Source organism: Anoplophora glabripennis, unplaced genomic scaffold (assembly GCF_000390285.2).
Source record: "Anoplophora glabripennis isolate ALB-LARVAE unplaced genomic scaffold, Agla_2.0 scaffold410, whole genome shotgun sequence".
Classification (NCBI taxonomy): Eukaryota; Metazoa; Arthropoda; class Insecta; order Coleoptera; family Cerambycidae; genus Anoplophora; species Anoplophora glabripennis.
The window spans coordinates 400,814-423,468 of NW_019416556.1; the positions used below are offsets into that span (position 1 = coordinate 400,814).

The 22,655-nt window shown below is 34.9% G+C and overlaps 1 protein-coding gene across 2 annotated transcripts; it reads left to right on the plus strand.

Annotated features, from left to right (window-relative positions):
* Positions 1 to 428: 428 nt before the first annotated feature.
* Positions 429 to 21,889, plus strand: LOC108909755. 2 transcript variants are annotated; one of them, XM_018714167.1, is made up of 19 exons: positions 429 to 712; positions 939 to 1,058; positions 1,400 to 1,519; positions 1,675 to 1,986; positions 2,040 to 2,498; positions 3,418 to 3,527; positions 5,287 to 5,765; positions 7,294 to 7,532; positions 7,585 to 7,957; positions 8,019 to 8,137; positions 8,189 to 8,294; positions 11,371 to 11,468; positions 11,529 to 11,941; positions 16,170 to 16,406; positions 19,143 to 19,372; positions 19,451 to 19,730; positions 20,960 to 21,179; positions 21,233 to 21,401; positions 21,451 to 21,889. In XM_018714167.1, exons 1-19 carry the CDS (start codon positions 683 to 685, stop codon positions 21,831 to 21,833), a joined length of 4,497 nt encoding a protein of 1,498 aa, XP_018569683.1. In that variant the 5' UTR covers positions 429 to 682; the 3' UTR covers positions 21,834 to 21,889. The 2 variants fall into 2 exon arrangements, with proteins under 2 accessions (XP_018569683.1, XP_018569684.1); XM_018714168.1 differs by having other exon boundaries at positions 2,043 to 2,498.
* Positions 21,890 to 22,655: the final 766 nt, after the last annotated feature.

Sequence of the window (22,655 nt, forward strand, 5' to 3'; positions counted from 1 at the left end):
GTGTATACTAAACAAGAAAAAAGATACACAATCCTAACACTTATTTTAAAAGTGAATTATTACGGCAAAAATTAATTACCAAGTAAACATTTTTATTTACTTTATTTTTATAACTGACGTTGACAAGTTTAAGATAACCTGTCTAAATTTATTTTTGAGGTTATATATTTAAAATCTGCCGGTAATATTTTAGTATAATCAGCAACCAATTATATTTCATCATTTTCGTTGTTATAGAAACACGTAAACATACATGATCCAATAAACCAGTCAGTTATTATCATGTGACTTTAGAGTACAAATTCATTGGTTGCTGGATATCCGTTTAAAAATCCCGCTCTTCGAGCACCTGCACACTCTTCTGTAATTGAAATCCGACAACGTCGCAAAGGTTATCAACAAAAGTTCTGAAAACTGAGAATTATACTTAATTTAACGTTCATTAAATTATTACAATACATCGTACAACTTTTCCAATACTGAAACAGTGTTTTATGTCGTATTAATTCACAAAAAATATTAATTTGTCGGAAAAAGAGAGCGCTGATGTAGAAGGCCTTTGCTGCTTATGGACGCAATCTAATGACACGCCATTTTAGTATCTTATCGTGGCTTTAATTGTGAAAAGTGTTAATAATACGTGTAGTTAAACGTGTTTTTCTTCATTAAACCTTAAAATAGTATGTGTTTTCCAATCCTATATGAGGAAAAGGTATAGAACACAATATTTATTGCTATTCTAAACAGTCGTCTTGGAAACGATCACTGAACGTTGAGAGTATATTGTGAAAACATTTCGGAAGTTTCTGTTATTCATATTTTTCTGGCATTAGTCGATTGATTTATCTTAAGCATCGGATTTGAGGTTTGCTTGTACACGTGTTGTACAACCAGACTGCAATGAGGATGCACTATTTTTAATTCAAATTATGGCCCAGTACTATGAAGTATTGAGTCAAAGTGATAAGAGTTCAGAACAACAGTTTTATAATAATGTCGAAGACCAGACAGTCCAATATATGATTTCTCCCGATAAAACTCAGTATCCAACACAGCAGGTAAGAATGATTTAATTAAGTTTTAAATATCTGAAACAAGTATCTAGATGTTATTACTTTAAAATGTGATTAAACAAACATTTTGAGAATGCTACTATTAACCCGTTTTAGGTATAAACTCTTAGTTTTGAACTTTAAATAATGAGATATTAAATACCGAAATTGAAATGAATAAGTTTCTGTCACAAAACATGTGGTTTCAATCCTGTCGCTTATTGAACCATAATAATGTAACTGTGTCAAATTAAATTCATATTAAGCATATAGTTATTACGTAATATAATTTTATAGAGTTCAATTTTAATTTTTCTAAGAACTTACGATCTTTTAACACCTCTTAGATTGTCGTAACTTCCGGAGAACAGTTGATGGTGGTAGATGGTCAACAGCAACAAATTGTTATCGACCAAACCTCAGGAATTACTTATCAAAGTCAACAAATACAGCCACAACAGATACAGGTACAACATCTGGTGTATAATGAATATGTTTTTATATTCATGATAGTAAATTTTCATGAAGAAATCTGATAAAATAAATATAAAAACATATAGGCTCCTGTTAATATCCTACGAATAACAGCATAGTATATTTTTCTAAAGGAATTCTTGTATAGGTTCAGGTACAGCAGCAATCTGTCCAATTGCAGCAGCAAATCCAGCAATCCCAGGTACATGTGCAGCAACAGCAATACGCTGTTATTCAAGATGGTCTAACCAATGGAACACAACAGATATTTTATATGGACAGTAACTCAAACGATCGTGTCGTAATGGAACAAACAGGTCAGCAGCCTGAATTAACCCAACAACCCATCGTTTTAAATCACCAGTTGTCACAAGGCAACACTATTGTGACCAATAAAGTGGTAAATCCTGCCCAGCTTCAGCGGCAAGTTAGGGCGAATCTAAGACAACCACTTTTACAAGTAAGACCGCCTGCGTTCAGTCTTAATAGAAACTTATCCCTTGTTTTTCCCAGCAGCAGCCAGCTAGACTGCAGAACCGCCAATTGCCAAGGCCTCCAGTTGCCAACCAACAACTCAGGCAACAAAATCCCAACCAGCAGCCTCAACCGAGTCCGAACCAGACTCCTATGAGACTCCCAGCCACTAACCAAGTAAGGCAACCGAATCCACAGCTACAAGTACGTCAACCGGCGCCAAATCAAATGGCGAGACCGATGGGTTTAAACCAGCAACAGTACAGGCTGCAGAACCCTGGGCAAGTCCGCCCACAGAATCCCAATCAGCAACAGCAGATGAAGCTCGTTAATCCTAATCAGCAGCCACAGGTCAAGCAGCAGGTCCAGCAGAGACTGATCGGACAACCGCTGCAGAAAAACCAGGGCGTCAATCCCCGGTTTCAAGCAGTAGCTCAAATGCAGCAGCAGCAGAAGATCAACACGCAGCCACAAATCGACATGGAAGATATGGAAATCGTAAGTTGTAATTATATTAATGAAATTGTATTTTATTCACAGTTAATGCAACTAATTAGTACTATGCCTAGATTTGGTTAACCTGTTTTGAAAATACAGGGTGTAACTTTAAGTGGAGGGGGGGGGGTCAGTTTTTGGGGTTAATAGTATGTGTTCTCCAGAACACAAATCTGAAATAATCTTTTTTAAATCAGTTAGTCTAGTTATGGTTAGTTTTTTAAACTACACTTTAACTCTTGTCTGCGCCGTCACTGGGCAGCACCCGACACTAGTTGCATCAATGCTCTTATTGATGTGGCCAGACCTTCTTAATCGAACTGTATGAAATTAACGGAATGGCAAAGAGTGAAACTACAATGGAAAATAACTGAAAAACAGGCAGCTATGACTTCGCGAGGTAGCGTGTTACTTTAAAGTCACCATATTTGTTTGACAGTGAGGATAACCATGTAATATTAAAAAAAATGTCTAGAATTTATATTTTTTGTACGATTTGTTAAATATTAATTGCAAGTAAAGTTTTTTGTTATGTTTTAAATTAACTGTTTTTTGCTGTTTTATAAAATAAACATTATAAAAAATAATTAAATAAAAATAAGTACTGATCTGATAAGTTGAAATATTTTTTAAAATCATAATCATAATAAAAAGGATTTATTACTATTGTTTAAAGCACTGCGTTCAGTTTGTGAATCGCAGGTGTCTAAGTGAACTACATATTAATCCGTCTGATGTGATATGACAACATGGGACTAAGCAAGCAAAAACCAAACGGTCAGTTGTAATTTGTCCAAACAAAAATGGTCAATGGTCAAAAGTTGTTTTAAAAAAAAGGTCTATTACTTAAATGTACTATAATTATGCCCATATGCATAAATTATCGCGGTGGATATAAGAGGATCGACATTTTTTATTACAGAAATCGTCTGACGAGCAAGAGGCGATTTCCCTTCCCGATGGCACTGTTATATCTGTTGCGGCATATAAGAAGATGATTGCAGAGCAGAAAAGGGCAGCTTTGCAGCAAAGGTACGAGGCATTTTTATATAAACAATAGTTTTAAGCATTATTAAGGTCTGAATCTTGCATTACAAGTACAACAAAATATATAGTTTGAGAAACTTTATTTATTTTAAATACACTAACTAGAAAGGTTGGCAAACTCCGCTGATGTGGAGTTGACCGTTCTCTCGGGCCTTCGGCCTAATAAAAGTTGAGGGCGATATAGAAGATAGAGAACGTTGCGACGCGGTTTCAGAAAAGCGTCCCGGTAGCAGAAATGGGACTTCGCAGGTCGCGGGAGCTGCTCGTACGCAAAGAGAAAGAAGTTCCGGCTCCATTTCAGACAGAGCACCGGTGCTGGCCGTATCCACAAAGGAAAATATGACGCCGCGAAAATAGCATTTTGGGCGAAATAATCCGGGCTTAACGACAGTATTTATGAGAGAGATGCACGGTGTAGAACCATTTTAAAAAGCAAATTTCGACATTAAAAAGTAAAAAGTACCCTTCGAAAACATCCCGTGACGACGGAGAAAGGACGAATCTCGCGTGTAAAAATTGAGCAAACCCCCAATCGGGCCTCGAAAAAAAAATCTTTAGTATTCTAAATCGACTCTTAAAATGTCCGTCGGTGGACGTTCCTGTCGGGTTCTGTCTCTCTCCCACAGACTCCCGGGAAAGCGAAAATTTACCTAGAAAAACGCGGAGAAGCCTCCACTGAAATACCCCTATGACACAAAGGAAGAACGTCGGGGCGCTTTGCGGCTCGCGAAAAAAGCCTTTGATATTGTAAAATGGTCGTTTTTCGAGATCCATGCGGGAGTGAAAACCACCTGCAGCAATTAATATGTCGGAATCATTATTTATTATTTCTGTAAAGTTGAAAGATCATTTTCTTCATATAAATTTTTTCCTGACAATAGTTTAAGTCGGAAACATCCACAAACGTTTAATTTTCCATAATTATTCAAATTGTAAGTTCTGTAAAATGTTTATTGTTATTTTTATTTACAATATTACTAGTAGATGCTATTTACACTGACTTCCCCAAAGCTTTCGACAAAATAACCATACATTCTTTATTCGCAAGCTGGATGGGTGGGGTTTCTCAGATCCTTTTCCATCATGGTTTGATTCGAATATTCCACAAGGTTCTCGTCTAGGCCCATTTCTTCTCAACGCATTTATTAATGACAAGTTATTTTTTCAAACATTCTTAATTTCTACAATTTGTTGATGATTTAAAATTCTTGTCCACAATTAGTTTTGTTCTTGATTGCCACAATTTGCAGTCAAATCCTATTAATCCTGTAGATTGATGTGCACAAATAATGGGATGTCCTTTAATATCCAAAAATGTCTCAATAACTTGATCTACAGATTGAGAAATACAACAAATTCTTTATTTGGATCAACATTGAAATCAGTTGAAGTATGAAATCTGAGAATTACTAACAACACATCAAATATTGTTACAAAGTCATGGTTTTATGGAAACCTTTAAAATTCTATATTTTGTGCTAGTGAAACTCCATCTTAAGTATGCTTCTCTTATCTGAATTCCTCGATATAACATTTATATTGATAACCTGGAGCAAGTCTTTTAAGACGAAAAGAAAAACATTGATTGTACCATCAGTGTCATGATTTTATCAAAATAAAGTCAAATATTGGCTACAAAAATACAAATATGTATTGGTAAACCAAAAGACTGCTAATATCATTGATACTTTTAAATCTTTTTGTCCTATAAATTGGTTTTAAAACATCTCTTCTAATATCATAGAAACCAACCGGTTAGTTCTCCAAATCAACCAGCTCCGCCGACCGCCCCAGCCAACTCCACAGCTAAGAGGCGCAATGCCACCCCACGTGGCAACCCTCGGCAGACGACGCCTCGCCCGAGCCCCGCACGTCCCCCGGCGAGGTCCCGCAATCCCGCTAGTCAGTTCACACCCCCACCGCAACAGCCGAGGCCACAACAGCCACCTCCGCAGGTCAATGATCCAGCTAGATACGCGATGATGAATCAAGCGCAGCAACAGGGGATGACTAAGCCGCAACCCCAGCCTCAACCCCAACAGCAATTCCAGACTCAGATGCAAAATCAGTTGATGCAGCAGCAGCAGCAAATGCAGAGGTCGCAACAGGCGAGGCAGTCGCAGGCGAATTACGTTATTCAGCCGCCAAAGCCGAATCAGAAGCCGCAACAGCAGAGGCCCTTGCCGCCGTACATCCCGTCTACTCAGATACAGAAGATAATAGGTAACTTTATATCATTTCAGAAAAAAATTGTACAGGGGTCATATTAATTGGTTAATGAATTGGTACATTTGAACTACTTGCTCAGCGGTACGAAAGGGTGTTTACTACAAAGAAAAAGATTCTAAGCAATTAAATAACTAAATTATTTAGGAAAACGGAGGACGACAAATAAATCCATATAAACTAACAATTTCATTTATCTATTTTACTATAAGATCCATCTTTTGTTGTTGAAAATTCTTTTAATGGGGCTTTGCTCTTTTTCTTTCAGAAATTTTCGTAAGATAAACTAATGTAGCAAAACGCTTGATCTTTTTTTTTATTATCATTAACAGGCAATTTAGAAAAATATAAAAGTGAAGCAAATTTGGCGGAAGCTGTGATATCCTTATTTACACAATTACGCCCATTTCTATCGTTATTTATAACTTATAATGGTGTTTAAAATTGGTAGCCTTGAATTTTCCTGCATTTTATGTCACTAAAGTCTTACTTAACTAACTTTATGTCTTTAAAGTAGACGTATACTTTAAATGTTTAAAACTTCTATATTAGTTGTTCAGAAAATTGGTACCTTTGAACCAGGCAGTTCTAGTTAAAGGCGCCGTTTCTACGACTGTTTTTATATAAAACACAGTTTTAAAACATTTATTAGTAGCTGAACTATTTAGAATTTGGTAAATAACGATAACTTCATAATGAACGACAAATAAAAAGTGACAAAAAACAGACTAGCCCACATTTTTAAACCTGAAAGACTGAATTTAATTGAGGATTGTGCTCGTTTCCTTATATTTTGTATTAAATATAGCAAATTAATAATTGTAGAATTTTATTTTAAAATTCCATTTTTTTTTTGAGCATAGTGAAACTGTTATTTCAGTCGTATTGCAGTCATATTAGTTGTTTAACAAATGATACGTTTGAACTACTTGCTAGGAAGTAATAGTCAAGGGTGCCATTCTCATGAGAATTTGCTATGAAAACAAAAGATTTTAAATATTTATTAATTATAAGCTGAACTATTTTGGACCTAATGAATAACGATAACCTTATGTTGTGACACTTCTTGATTTTCAAAGACAATTGAGAACTACCAAAACAAAAAGCAACAAAAAACCAGTCTGACAGCCGTTTTAAAATCTATTTTTGTTTTCTGTAAAGCAGCTAACACTTTATTTGTAATAAAATATTCGTGAAGAGAGAACCTTGTATTGGTTTTGCATATTTTTTCAGTGCATTTTGCATTCCTGATATTAAATGTTTAAAACTTCTATTGCACCTCATAGAATACTTCTGTTGGACAGGAACTTTATACCATTTTAGGGAAAAAAGTACCAGTCGTATTAGTTAACAAATTGGTACATTTGAACTACTTGCTAGCCAGTACCAATTGAATGGTGTAACTACTTCTATCATTTAAGGACAAAAATATATAAGTAATATTGGTTGTTTATCAAATTGGTACATTTGAACTACTTTCTAGGTAGTTATCAATTGAACACAAAAAACATGTACCTTATTTCAGAGAATACTCCCGTTGGAGAGGAATTTTCCGACTCTATAAGGATGCTAGTACTTCTAGAGAACGGTGAACAGAGACTCATCACGTTCACCTTACCCAAAGAAGCATGCACCATCCAGGAAATCCTGGAGCAGGTGAATGTCCCGTTTCGAAACGACACCGACATACAAGTAACTGAAGCCAACACCAATGGCATCAACTACATCGTTACAGTCGGCAATGTTCCTTGCTTCGGATATGAGGCAAGTTCAAAATCACGTATTATTATTTTTTTTATACTACATTTCTATTTAGGAGGAGGAATCACCACCAATGCAAGAGGAATCCTCTCCGCCTTCTCAACCTCCACCTGTCGCCTCCCAACCTGCCGCGCCTCAGCCTCAAGCTGAACCCCAACAGATGCCTCCCAGTTCCACGCCTAACACCCAATTACCGCCTGAGCCTCCGAAAGTCCCCACGCCGGAACCGCCCAAGGAGGTACCCAAGTTCGTTCCTGGCATGCTAGCGCTCTGCGCCGGCTGCGGATATCTCTCGGAAGACTTCGCCAAGTGTATAAGGTGCGGCAGGAAGCTGCCGGACAACGTGAAAGCAATTCCGGCTACGATACGTTCCAGTAACGGGCAGAAGAAGGACCTCCAAGGCGTGCACCAGCAACCGAAGATAGCGAGTGAGTCTGATTTTGTCATAGTTGACGGTCCGATCGTTATTATTATTATTTTTTTTTTTAGTTAACCTGAAGCCCCAGAGTCCGTCGAAGAAAAAGGCTACCAAAGCTTCTAAGGTCGTGGAGCATGAGAGCGTAGTGATTAGTTCTGATGAGGAGGAGGAAGATAAGCCTACGAAAGTGGTAAGTGAACGGAAACGACGTCGATACGATTAAATGACTTGGCTTTTACAGGACGATAATATTCTGCAGAAGCTCGGCTCCTCGATAACTATTAGCCCTGTGACCAAAGAACCCTCGACTAACGATATCCAGAAGCACAGCATCGTTAAACCAAAAGGTAAGATGAGTTTCAGATCGGCGGTTTGTAAGGCGTGGGAGGTTGCGGAATGGGATGTGGGGGGCACTGAATGTATTATAAAATATATTGACGTATATTTATTTGAAGTGTTTCAAAAAAAATTGTAAGAAATCAGTATGCTTGTTTTTCGGAAAGTAATTCCTATCGATGGGACTAAGTAAATCGAATTTGCATTAACTAAATTTTCGGTAAAATTGGTTGTAAGTGGCGCCCTCTATGAGCAACGCTGAAATTGTAACACGCATCTTATTCGTCGCTTCAAAAAATATAGGCTCACAAATTTTCAAGTTCCTAACCTACATATTTTCAGAATAATCGCAAAAAAACGATTTAAAATTTTAACATTCAACACCCTGTATTTCCGAAACTATGAACTTTCGCATAAGGCATGTTTGCACCAATGGTCATCATTTCACATGTAGTATCTTCAGCTTTCGATTTTCCCATTGTTAATTAATCACCCTGTACATGAATTGTAGACAATCTACAGTGCATGTAAAGGGAGATAGTGCGGGTCAGTGGTGATGAAGCGAAGGGGGGTTTTGTGTTGTTCCACATTTGGAGACAGTACATCCGTGAATTAGAATGTTTTTCATCGCTGGAAACCATCAACAGGGTGCTTTTTCTATCCTGTAGACAGGTCTGTTGTCTAATTAAGGACCATTATTCAGAGGGAAGCCACGACGAAGGTGGTATATTAAAGTGTCTGTAAGAACTGAGAGACTCGCAAGGACTGTTTATTTTTGTGTATTTCATTTATCAGTATTGCTTATTGTTAAATTTTTTTGCTAGGTTACATGTTAAATACTGTTTGTGTGGCGAACGCCCACTTAACAAAAGTAACTCGGAGCGAGTGGTGTGGAACTGTGCATGTGCTACGATTAAAGTGTGTCGTTATTTGAGGTTACACTAGCTTGTCCAGCGTCCAACAAATTAAATTTTTACAACGGAATTTGCGTGTTTCTAATGGTCAAAAGAAGCGTCTATATAAATATGATCTCCACTTGAAGTTACACCCGTATAATACAACAAATTATTAGGGTGGCCCAAAAAAAACTAATATTTTTTTTTCGTGTCTCTTTTGAAAATATGTTAGTTTATCATGTTTTAAGAGCCTCTTCAAAAAATCAGCTCAAAAAAAATTTTTTTAGGGGTCGCTCAAGATTTTTAAAAATTTCCAAAATCGTCTAAAATTGAATTTTTTTTCTCGTTATTTTATCATTTTCTAGGTTGAAAAAAATCTCGATTCTGAAAATTTCAAATCGATATTTTAATTTCTAAAAGTCACTCATAATTATTTTAACTTTCAAAGTAGTGTACCTATGTTTTCGAGCGACCTCTAAAAATGAATATCAACAAAATAATAATTTTTTTTAATGGAATTTGATGAACAAGAGAATAGAAATAAATCACGAAAAAATTTTAAATGTAATTTTCCTTTAGTCTAAAATTCTCTCACCTCTTGTTTAACATTTCAATTTTTGTCTGTGAAATGAAGTAAGTACGTTTTATGGTAATTATATCCTTTTGTTATAAAAGTATTACCAAATATTTAATTAATTATCGTACTGAAAATTACGTGGTATAAAAATATTCATTGATTACATTTTTTATTTTCACAGCTTATGTAAGTATCACTCTTAAGTTTCAATTCTTCTCTTCCATTCCCTCGATTGTGATCATTTTCTTCTTCCGTGGTTTCGTTTCCTATATTTTCCACGCAAACAACTTCATTTTCCACATAATTTGTTGCATCAATGAGTGATTCAAACACGTCAAAAGAAAGAAAGAAGAAGAAATTACATGTTTGGAGTCTCAAAATTTTCACATTGCATTTCAGATGCATTACAATTAAACAAACACTTTATTTCAAAAAATTTTTTTTACAACCACAGATTTTATTTTTGCAACCGCTAACACAACTACATGATATTTTTTTTCAAAGGGTAATTATGCGTTTGAGGATGTCGTAAACGTCATATTTTGGTTTATCTCGTCGAGCTACTCCAAATTAAGTACAAAACAATAATTAAGTACAAAAGAATTTTTGTACGTGGTCCAGAAGTCGAGATAATGAAAATTTTCAAAGTAAGAGCGCTTTTGACCCCCGCTCGGCTGCCGTGCTCGAATGCTTCGGTTTGACGCACAATTGAAAATTCAGAAGTGGCTGTAGCACTTAAATAGCAGTCTGTGGAATTTTTTGAAAAAAAAATTATCGGCTCCAGAAGATTGTAGAGCGATTTTTTTTTTTTTAAATTTGCGTAAAAATGCCAGCAATCGATTCCTGTAATAGACATCATCGAGAAATGAAAATTGAAAAAGATATTCAAGAAAAACGCGAGCAAAAAATTTTTACTTTTTTCAGTCATGTTTGGACACTTGAAATGAATAAAATCGTTATCACTCTTTTTTGCGTCGAGCAAGAAGAGCCGATTTTCAAGATGACTTTTTTTTAGAAAAATCTTTATAACTCGAAAAATTTTTAATATATTTTAATTTTAAAAAAAGGTACTTTTTTGCTTGCCGAGGGTTACATTTACAGCAAGTAACAAGTTTCAAAACCTTAATTTGCAAGAGATACAACAAAAACAAAAAAAGTCTATTTTTGGCGATTTTTTCGATATGTCTCGAAAAGTGATATAGCAATCGATATATTTAAAAATACGAATCGATAGGTTGTTTTAATAGCTACAACTTTCTCATTTAACTTTCTTCAATTGGAGTTCAAATTTTTTTTTATTAGCGAAAAATCGTTTTTTTGACTTCTATGAATTTTTTAGGTTAACTTCGCCGTTTATGCTCCACAGGAAAAACACTATCTTAGAATTTTTTTTCCTATATCACTATATTTTTTGTTCCCAGGTGGTATTTTTTGTAAGCTCTTCTACCTATTGATTAGATTGTATGTACATACATATATTTACTATACAGTAATCCGAAAATATCGGTAATTCGAACTTATCTCTTTAAGCCCATGTCTTAATAGGGTTGCTGACTATAAAAACAAACCATATACAAATTGTTTTTAAAATTTTTATATTAACACATTTTTCAGTTGCATTGGAATCAGACGAGGAAGACACATTCGTAAGCACATCAGTTAAGTGTAGAACAATAAGGATAGGCTCGTACCGTTGCGTTCCACCTGAGAAGGTATGCGGTTTTACAATTGCCTTACATAAATATGCTACGAATGTGTGTTTTTTTCCACAGGTCATAATCGATTCGAAACAGGTCATAATGAAGGTGACCCACCCGAACTGCGAAACCGACGTACGAACGATAAAAGTTGATAAGTCGGAAATCGTCAAGGTACTGGCCAGTTTCAACAAGGCCTTGCCTGTATTCTTCTATTATCTAAACCCGGCCTTGGCCAAGACAATTAGGGAGGAGTTAGACATGACTCCCGACGGTGATTATTACTACGATCCCCTATCCTCGAAGGAGGAGGCTTACCGTAGGGTGACCCTCTTGCCGGACGAGGTTAACGATGACGATAAACAGAACTTTCAGTTAATATACGGGGGCACGCCCGGCATTCTGGATGAGCTGAACGTCAAAGAGGCGAACGATATCCTCATTAAGACCTGCCCGAAGGAGCTGTCTAAGGCTACGCTCGGGCTAGGGTAAGTATCAGAATTGTAAAGAATATTTGAGTTCCTAACTCTGAATGTTGTTGGTGGTATCAGAAATGTTAAATTTTTTTTTTAAAAGGTAATTGAACTACCAATTATGCCCATTTGAAAAAAAAAAAATATTGCCAAATACTTACAAAAAGTAGCTAATTTCACTTAACAATTAAATTGCTGGTATAATTCATTGCTAGTCAGGGCATTAGCTTGTATAACAGTTATTTCTTGCATAATCAAATTTAAAAATTGTGTTGTCTAGCGACGACACTGATCTTGTGTTCATGGTACCTGTAAGTTAGCAGGTTGCTCTCTGTCAGTTAGGCTGTATCGAAGAAGAGAAACTGAAAATCTTAAATATTTTGAAAACTGTATTAACCTCTTGAATGCTTATGACATATAGCGATTCAGAATTTATCCAAAAAAAAAAAAAAATTGGATGTACAGGGGACTCTTACAAATACAATTTTGTAAAGAAAAAATCAAAAAGGGCAATTCGAAAATGATTTAAAAATACACTTCTGCACGGCACTGGAAACTGGTCCACTGTAAAAACTGACCTCACACAATGCGACCGGCATAGCGGCAAAGTGTGGTCAAAGCAGACAAAAACTAAGAATTTCTCAAGCACAGGAATAAACAGAATTTTATAATAGCATCTATTTTATATCAGCAAATTCAACTGCTTTTGCTGCTATTGTTATTAATAAAATTAATTTGTTGTTTTAAATAATAAAATAATTGACATACCTGATGTTACAACAACTGTTCAAAATTCAAAACATTTGTGTCCGTCTTAACTCACTCTGCGAACTAACACAAATGTTGTCTTGTTTCACCATAACACAAATGNAACTAAGAATTTCTCAAGCACAGGAATAAACAGAATTTTATAATAGCATCTATTTTATATCAGCAAATTCAACTGCTTTTGCTGCTATTGTTATTAATTAATAAAATTAATTTGTTGTTTTAAATAATAAAATAATTTGACATACCTGATGTTACAACAACTGTTCAAAATTTTGTCCACTGACGTGTAAACACATTTGGGTCCGTCTTACTCAGTTTCTACGAACTAACACAAATGTTGTCTTGTTTCACCATAACACAAATGCCTCACCATAATACAAATGTCTTGCTTCACCATAAATTAAAGCGATATCCATCAACTCCGAGTTGCTATACACCACCCCATTTTTGACACTAACTAATAAAAAACTATTCTAAACACTATCGCAATGACGATTGTAACATCAGATTTCAATATCCGGAGTCGCTGAGGCCACATGTCTCTCAATGCATATTGCGAATGACGTTAGAGACTACAGTTGTCCAGCTATGTAATGGTTAAAAGTACTACAACTTCAAATTTTTTTTTAAGGTAGTCTCCATTTCTCAAGCCGCAGTTATTCTCAAATTTTTTTGGATAAGTTGTGAATCACCCTCTATAATAATTTTCATGAACACAGTCAGTGATTATGACTGATACATACGCTGCAAAATAATTTGTGTGTCTCTGCTTACAACTTTAATATTTCTATTAATTCAATGTGAACGTATTCTAGTCTCCAGGTCTATTATTAAAATTATCCATTCCTGAAGACCCGTTAGTATGAACGATAACGAAATAGTATTGAATCCAATCTATTTCATTCGGTGTTCCGTTTTGTCGGTCCGTATGCAATAGAATTCCTTTTTTGTTACGGTTTGCGGCGGCTATTATCTTCCTGCACCTACACATGCACTATCAACATTTGATCGATTTATGGCCATATATTTTTTATATTTGTATTTTTTTAAAGAAACAAATGCATTATTTAATTCCAGACACATTCTATAATGTAAATCACGTCAGAAAATGTATTGCTTAATGCTTATGCAAAAAAATAATACAGATATTGCGAGGAGGCCTTAAAAGCGCCTATAGTACATCTCAAATTTAAAACAAATTTTTATTTAGTTTCGTTTTATAACACAGTCCTTGAGGCAATTTCGCAGTTGTATTATATTCCACTGTTGGTTAAAATTTAAAAAAAGTCTGAGTCTGAGGCGATAAGGCAAAATGCAACTTATTTTGTTCCAAAATGATGTCTTTTAAAGGAGGAGCAACTTATACAGGAAAAACACTATCTTAGAATTTTTTTCCTATATCACTATATTTTTTGTTCCCAGGTGGTATTTTTTGTAAGCTCTTCTACCTATTGATTAGATTGTATGCACATACATATATTTACTATACAGTAATCCGAAAATATCGGTAATTCGAACTTATCTNAGGAGCAACTTATTATTAATTACATAAATATTTCTTTATATGACAGCGTTTTTATTAAAACCATATCAGAAAAATTCAAAGAATTTTTTATGGGTATCTACTTTTACAATATTATCATGTAAGGTTCACATCAGTAAAAAATTGGAATTTCGGCACCTTCATTCCATTCAGCACCATCATTTGATTGTATAAATAATGATTGATGATGATAATGATACCCAAAAGATCATTTCGAGTCGATCTTTTGAGACTTTCATTCTGTATCAACACCTGCTCTCCAGTTCAGATCTGCAGGCACTAACTTTCCGCTCAAATGAACGATGAGCGATAGTGTCGCACAACATGAATCTAACACCAGCTCTCCAGTTCAGATCTGCAGGCATTGAGTTTCTGCTCACATGAACAATGAGCGATAGGTTCCCACAACGTGAACGGGTCAGTCACGGGTCTTTTAGAAGATTCGGTCATTATGACCGGATCGTTCATGAACGACACATCACTAGTTTCTATGTGATCTTGAGAAAAATGGAAAAATGGAAATTTAAAAAAAATGGCATGCATTTAAGGCAAAAATCGAATTGTCATGCGAAATTTCTGTAGAATTTGTTTAAAAAAAATTGATTTTCTGATCGTTGTCATTGTATATGTCCCCTTAATTCAACGTGAATATAATCAGTATCCGTACATTTTCTACGAATACTAATAGTGTATTCATTATGCAGATTTTTTGAGAATAATGAATAATTTCTCATAATTAGCAGGGTACATAATGACCTGGAAAACCGGGAATACCGGGAAAAGTCAGGGAATTCATTATTCTTCATAAAAACATGGAATAGTCAAGAGAATTTTAAAAGTATTCATGAAAGTCAGCGAATTTGATGTTTGCAACTGAAAATTTTGTGAAAACTGGCATAAGTAAAGGAAAACCTGGAAAAGTCAGGGAATTCTATATTACTTTTGAACTATGAACCCTGATTAGTATTCCGTTACTTTTTGTCTAGTTCTACTTTCCAATAATATCAACTACTTTCATAGTTATTGAACTATTATCTAAGTACTTAATGGATTATTGTGAAAGTGGTTGAACTATTAAAGAAAAACGGACTTTCTTTTAATATCTGAATAATCAACTACTACTCTAGAAAAAATAATCGAGTTATAGTCCAATAGCACCTTTACGCAAATTTTTTAATTACTAACTGACTCACTAATATATCTTTGGTATCAGTTAATAACAGAAAATCTTGTAAAATGTAAATATTAGAAAAACGTAGGTCAAGTAATTAATAACAAATTCCTTAGGAAAATAACAGAACTTTATGCCATATTTAATTTAGGCACCTCTTTCAAGATACAATACTTTCATATTAAAGAGATTCTTTGGAAGATAAAAGATATCTTACGTTACACGATTTTGTGTAATAAATCAAAGCATGAATGTAGGAAATGGGGTCATAACAGTCATTGACCCCTTCCAAAAATCCAAAATTTTTCCTGTGCACACCTGTTGTTCGAAGGTGCCGTATTCTTGGATCAATTTGTGATTTTAACTTCTGCAAGAAGGTGGAAAATTTGGGCCATCATTACAGGTTTTTTTTGTCAATTTCTAAAAAATTTTTAGAAATATGTATTACCTATTTAGTTTTTAAAATAAAGACATCCTACTGCTATGATCTACATTTAAAAAAATCTGTTTTATATATTATCATTCTTATCTAATATGCACCATTGTAAACATGAACATAAATATTTATGTAGTGGCAACAATTTAATGAAACAAAAATCAGGTTAGGGCAAGTGCACACATCCTCAAGTCAAATACTGTGTATCTGCAATGTTTAAACATGTAATGAAGCTTTTACCACGTCTGTTCAGAGATGATGTATGTCGAGCTACATATTTTGTAACACTTGTAATTTGGATGTATTTCTTTTTTTTTCCCAGGGGTTTTGGTGAAGTGAAACAGCTCCTGACTTATCCTCCGGAAGGTCGGGGCAGGATAACCATAAATACTGAGGATTACCTCTGTCTCGCGCAAGACCAATTTTTGAACGATGTCATCATCGACTTCTACCTGAAATTTTTGGTGGAAAATCTGCCGAATGATCAGAAGCAAAAAGTGCACGTGTTCTCCACGTTCTTCTATAAAAGATTAACAACGAAGCCAACCAAAGCCTCTAGGTGAGTAATTTTTATGAAATTTCTCAAAAACGTTTTTTTTGGCACAGCTGCAATTTGACAATTATATCAGTAACTTTAGAATTTCAGTGTCACCAAATAATCTTTCAGTTTTGCCATTAGTATTTGGTATTGTCAGTGTTTTCAACAGTATATAGTGATGTTAGTGTTACCAACAGTATTTAGTGTTGTCATGTCAGTGTCACCAATAGTATTTAACATTTTCAGTGTTACCAACAGTATTTAGTGTTACCAATAGTATGTAGTTTTAGCAGTGTTACCAAATATTGGTCCATAATTTGTGAAGTTAGAACAGCTTTACCAACTTCAGTTTTTCACCAGTGTTGACAACATAACTATTTTACTTCTGATAAGAGTTTTAATTCTTTTGTAATTAATAAATATCTTTTTTTAAGGGTTGAGAGGGGGCTAGACATAAAATTTTAAAATAGTTTGTGGATAAGTCAAGTAATAGTTTTACATTAACAGATTTTACACTGAAAGAATTTTTTACTGCATTGGCCAATGTTACCAATGGAATTGTACAATTGATTTTTTTTACTTCAGTGTTCTTAACTAAAATTATAGAGTAGGAGTATTTCATCAAAAAAATTATAGTGTGTAGTTCGCATAAAATTATTTAATATTTTTTACCGTCATTTGAAAAATGTTGGAATGAAATTGCAATTTTTATGTAAAAAGAGGCAGTTGAATAAACAAACACATATTTTATCGCTTAACTAAGGTTCATTTCAGGAATTGCAAATATGTATTTGTTGTAATTTATATGTTCACAAGTTTAGGAGTAATTTAAAATTTAACAATTCAAATGTTGCAATTTATTGGAACAATTTGCAGCTCAAATATAGAATCGATACACACGATTCTTTCTGAATAGTTGGTCAAATGAATGACTTGTTTAATCATTGCCCAACTCTACCGAACATAAAAATTAAAAATTTTTTTGCTACATCTTGCAATTAACAAAAATGGATAAAATTTAAAAATTAGTGAAAACAATGGTCGGAGTGTAATACATTTGGAATTATTTATGACGCAGGATAATACAGAACGACAATCAAGAGTAAATTCCCTAGAGTTATTCTGTAATACTTCGTTCTCATAAAAGGTTTGATTAAGAAGTGACGGGAATTGTTAATTTTTTTTTGTGAGAAAGGGTTTGTTTAATCTTTAATTTTTATCCCGTCTCCAACAGAGTAGTCCCCCTGTGATATCACTACTTATACCAACGTGTTTCCAGTTTGAGAAATGCCGGTGGAACGTCTCTGTAGGTATTATCTTGAGCGCGATTCGCGATTTTGCCTTTATCTTGTCTATTGTTGAAAAACGTCCTTTGAATGTCCTTTTGAATTCGGGAAATAGGAAAAAGTCACAGGGGTTACGTCTGGAGAATAGGGTGGTAGCGGTATCACAATGGTGTTGTGTTTTGCCAAGAACTGTCGGATAAGCAAAGTGGTATGCGGCGGTGCGTTGTCGTAGTGCAAAATACACAAGTTGTCTCTCGTGTTCTTGTTGTATTCTCCTGATTGCCTCACACAAATTGCGCAAACCTTGTAATTTATGATAAAATTTTTTATTGTAGTCAAAGAAAACAGTTAGGAGGACCTTCACATTTGACCAGGTCTCGTCTCATCTTCGATGTCTTCTTGGTCTTCCTAAAAACATTTTTACCATCGATAATCCCGTAGCTGTGACATAGTATGCTGCACTACACTTAATTCCATTTTTAACGCAAAATATCAGACAAATTTTCTGATCCGACCCTTCGCCGCACAAAAAATCACTAAAAACACTGAGGTATAGTTCTTCCGAAGTCAGTTGAACATGCATAAAAAAACCGAGCAATCAAATTTAATGAGTTTCATGGGTGTCCCTAAAAAAGTTTTCTGCTAAAGGTAGAAAATTGTAATAATTTGTATATAATGTGTAGAACATTTCTATTATATGTTCATTTGACCTACAACATATTTTAATTATTTATGTCCTCAGACAATTTTATTATATTGATGATAAATTTCATTTTGTTCCCTTTCAAAAGGTCTCCAAAATGCCATGTTGTAATAATATTAGTAAATCAAATATCCCTCTTATTTTTCCCTTTCGCAATTGTAATATGAATGATGACTAGAAGGGTGCCTATAATAAATTAAAATTATCTGACTCACACCAAATTCCGCATTCCCGCACTGCACTGCTAGGCGACTAGTCGACAACTGAATTTTGACAACACAATGGGCCAGAGAAACTGCACATTGCTCTTTGCCCGCATGCTCATTCTTCAACTGAGCGTATACATTTCTACCACCTGCACTTTTCGTTCGGCCAGATCTGTATATGGGTATGGCTAAATAAATGTGGGAACAAGTTATCCAAATATTTCAATCCCGAGTTGCTGTTTAGCAACCGAGCCTGGTACATACCTCGAAGATATTGGTTCTTCAATTGACTTCAGAAAAACTATGTCTTACTCATTCGCGCTCCAAACACAAACTAAGCATGGCAGCTGCCTAAAAATTGACAGGTACGTCACTGTCACTGCTACCAATAAACAAAAAAAGAATCAGCTCGATAGACAAGATACAACATGCGCAATTTGAAAATTCCCGTTACTTTTTGATTAAACCCTGTATGAACAACGAAATTTTGTATGAACCCTACTTTGGCCATTTTGCAAAATGTAGCCAGCCTTTTTTGCATAAAACATTTTTTTGTCATTAGAAAATGTCAACCAGCCGAGCTCGACCCCTCTCTGTCTCCTGCCCAAAAGAGGCACGCTAGGGTCAAGACCTGGACGAAGAAAGTGAATTTGTTTGAAAAAGACTTCGTAGTAGTCCCCATAAACGAAAACGCCCATTGGTTCTTGGCTATTATCTGTTTTCCCGGGATGGACGGCTGCCAGACGTGGGACGGGAAGCCGTACAAATTGGAAGTACGATCCAGGAAAAAAAGTAAGTATCGATTCTTTCGGCGACAACGGATAAAGTACAAACAAATTTTGTACCCTCAACGATTATTTTCTTATGTAGAAAAAGACGCGGTAGCAGCCAGTGTGGCCGGGGTTTCCATAACTCCCGTGAAGCAAGAGAAAGTAGAAAAACCGATAGTCTGTGAAGACCCGGATATGAGCGATAAAGACGAAGCTGAAGGTGATGACAGTGAGCTAGATTCCGATGATTCTGATGAGTTACCTCTTTCACAATCCTCAGTTACGTCGAGCGCTGCTAGCATCCCACCAACTCCGGTGATTCCCATCACGACCAGTACGCCCGTCAAACACCCTAAGGAACCTCGGCCCAAAATAAAACAGTGAGTGAAAAACCACCTTTTTAAAAAATAAAATAGTAAATATTTAACGTGAAATTCAGCAGAAACGGAAAAAGTTTAGAAATATTTAAAAAAAAATGTTCTAATTAAAAATTGCTCTCTCACATTTTACCATAACGTGATGTATTCACTAAATCCTTTCTTCTAGTGTACAATTTAGATTGGCAGTGTTGCCACCAGTAGATTCATTTTGATACATTTGAACTACTGCTACTGCTGAGCCTATAAGCTGTATAGGTCATTTGCTTGTTGATTCATGGATCAATAATTAGGCTGATCTATCATTTTGAGACTTTTATTAAATAACTATTGAATTATGTTGCTTATAATATTGAATATTTGCTTTGTCTTAGAATATACGGATAAGGATTCTTATTTTCGTTTTTTGATAATTTTGCCTATTCACAATTTTTGTTTTTGAAATTAGTGTTGCCAACTACAGGAAACAAAACAATTTTTGATTTTCTGGGTAAAAATAATTTTAGGTGTCCCCAACATTAAACACGTCTTATCTGGTACAAAATAAAATGTAAGTGTCATTTTTATGAAATAATATTCAAATGCCATTAGGCATTTGAATATATTTTTTTTTAATCAAATATTCTGTTACCAGTGTTGCCAACTGTAGCAAACACTAAATAATAAAGTCAGTCAATGTAGCCAACTGTAATACTATCAGTTTATAGTGTCCGCCATTGTTGCCAACCAAAATTTTTATTGAATTATAGTGTAAACTCAGTGTTGCCAGTCAAGGTTATTTAGATAAGAGGTTTGTTCTTTTTATTTGATATTGATCAAAATCTCGTTCAGTCTCATGTTGATCATGATCTCGGACGAAATTATGATGTGCTTGTTTGATTCTAAGCGCACATTCAGTAATTATGTTATTTTCCGCTATTCTAATTAATGTATCTAGATCTAGAAAAAAAAATTGATCATAACTAAAAATCGGTGATGATTATTCGGTGCCAACTATACATATTTATATTGAGAAAATATATTAAAAAAAAATGATTTTCATGAAAAATTCAAAACAAATTCTATTTGAGATTTTCAAATTGACCAAATCGATTTGATTTTTTTTAGATATTTCATTAAATTAGCAACAATTTGTTTTTGCAACTTTTACTACTTTATTATTTTTAATTTATGCAAAATACGATTAATAAATGCTGTTCCTTAGGTATCCAATGAAATTATTCTAATTTTAGGCCCTGTATATTAATATTTGACTCCCTAGCGGGAGCTAGTAGGAGTCGTGTGGTTGCCACACTGAGGGATTATTTAACGTGCGAATATAAGGCCAAACTGAATAAAGAAAGAATTTACAATAAAGATGTGATAAAAGGCGCCAGCCCCAAGGTGCCCCAACAGAACAACTTCACCGACTGCGGGTTGTATCTTCTCCAATACGTCGAGCAATTTTTCACGGTAACTTTGACAAAATTCGAACTGACTCCATGAAATTAACGTGCGCTTTTCAGGATCCCATCAAGGATTACCACATACCGATTTTGCAAATAAAGAATTGGTTCGAGGAAATAATCGTGACGAAGAAAAGGGAGGACATCGCGAACCTGATCAAAGACCTTATGAGGGACCACGGGAAGGACGTAGGGATGTTACCGGATATAGCGTTTCCTACGTTTAACGGTAGGTTCTCGCACACGTAAATATTCGGAAATAACTTAGAATTTTACAGGTAAACTAGTGGAGCGGGAGCCCGAGGACGAGGAGGAAGAAATGATGGAAGATGAAGACTTTCCTACCGAAGAAGACCTCGAAGACATGAAAGATGAGTCTGGTTCAGCGATCGACACGTCGGTGGGAGAATTGGGACTGGACACGTCCCCTACAGGAACCAGCAAGGACGAAAACTCACAATCTCCTATGAAGCCTTCAAACGACAACGTTTCAGGTGATTTTGTGTCCCAGACTGTGTTAAATCCCAAGCCGGACATTAGTGAATTTCCAAGGCAAACTAATCGGGATACTCTGTCGTATCTTAAAGCCAAACGTATTATTAGGCATAAAAATAACGACGGGCCCGATGTGAAGAAACAGAAAAGTGAGCATACGCAGTGAATTTTTTTTTATAATTTATTAATATAATTTGTAATTTAATAGAATATGATGCATTTTGTTGTTACGGTTATTTTACCTTTAAATTTGTAATATCAATATTGGTTTTTAAATGTTTTTACCATATTATATGATTTGATCCAGGAATTCTTGAATAAATCATTTAGAAAGCGTTGATTTGCTTTTTAAATCTCCACTATTGCGTGACTATATTAAAATTTTGTTTTGATTGGTTTGTTTAATATCATTTTGTGACCCAAAAAAAAACCGGTCTCCACATTCATTAAAACGGTTATAAAATATAGAAATAAGAAAAACTTTGTAAAACAAGTATTACCGAAAAAATTTCAGTAAAATTGAGATGGTCTAAAGTGAAAGCAGGATGTATACCAAATTTCAACCCAAGGTTTTCGTAATTTAAATCATTAACTAGGTAATTTAAATAGAAAAGTGAGTCAATTTTTGCGTAAAAAAATCCAAATTGTTTTCAAGAAAGTATTAAATGAACATCGAGAAAGAAACACGGGTCAAACTTTTATTTAGGCTCCCCATTTCCCCTCATAATGAAACACTAACATACACTTAGGACCATAGATTAGGTAGAGTTCTTAGGACTTTTAGAAATGATACGTACCATATTTATATTTAACATATCGACATTTACATTTTTTAATTAGCCCCATCAACATTAATCCGCCATGTTGTCAACGTTGACATGAGCATGAATTATTCGCGTCAATACTTGCGAATAGATAATAGTCTCGAATATAACCAAATAATTGAAAATCGTCACATTTACTACAACTTAGCTTGTTTGCCGCTATA

Bases quoted from the DNA above. Each gene is read 5' to 3' on its own strand.
- LOC108909755 (XM_018714167.1), top strand. From the start codon at position 683: ATGTGTTTTCCAATCCTATATGAGGAAAAG. The intron at 713-938 runs GTATAGAACACA...ATTATGGCCCAG, and splicing joins CAATCCTATATGAGGAAAAG to TACTATGAAGTATTGAGTCA. The intron at 2,499-3,417 runs GTAAGTTGTAAT...TTTTTATTACAG, and splicing joins ACATGGAAGATATGGAAATC to AAATCGTCTGACGAGCAAGA.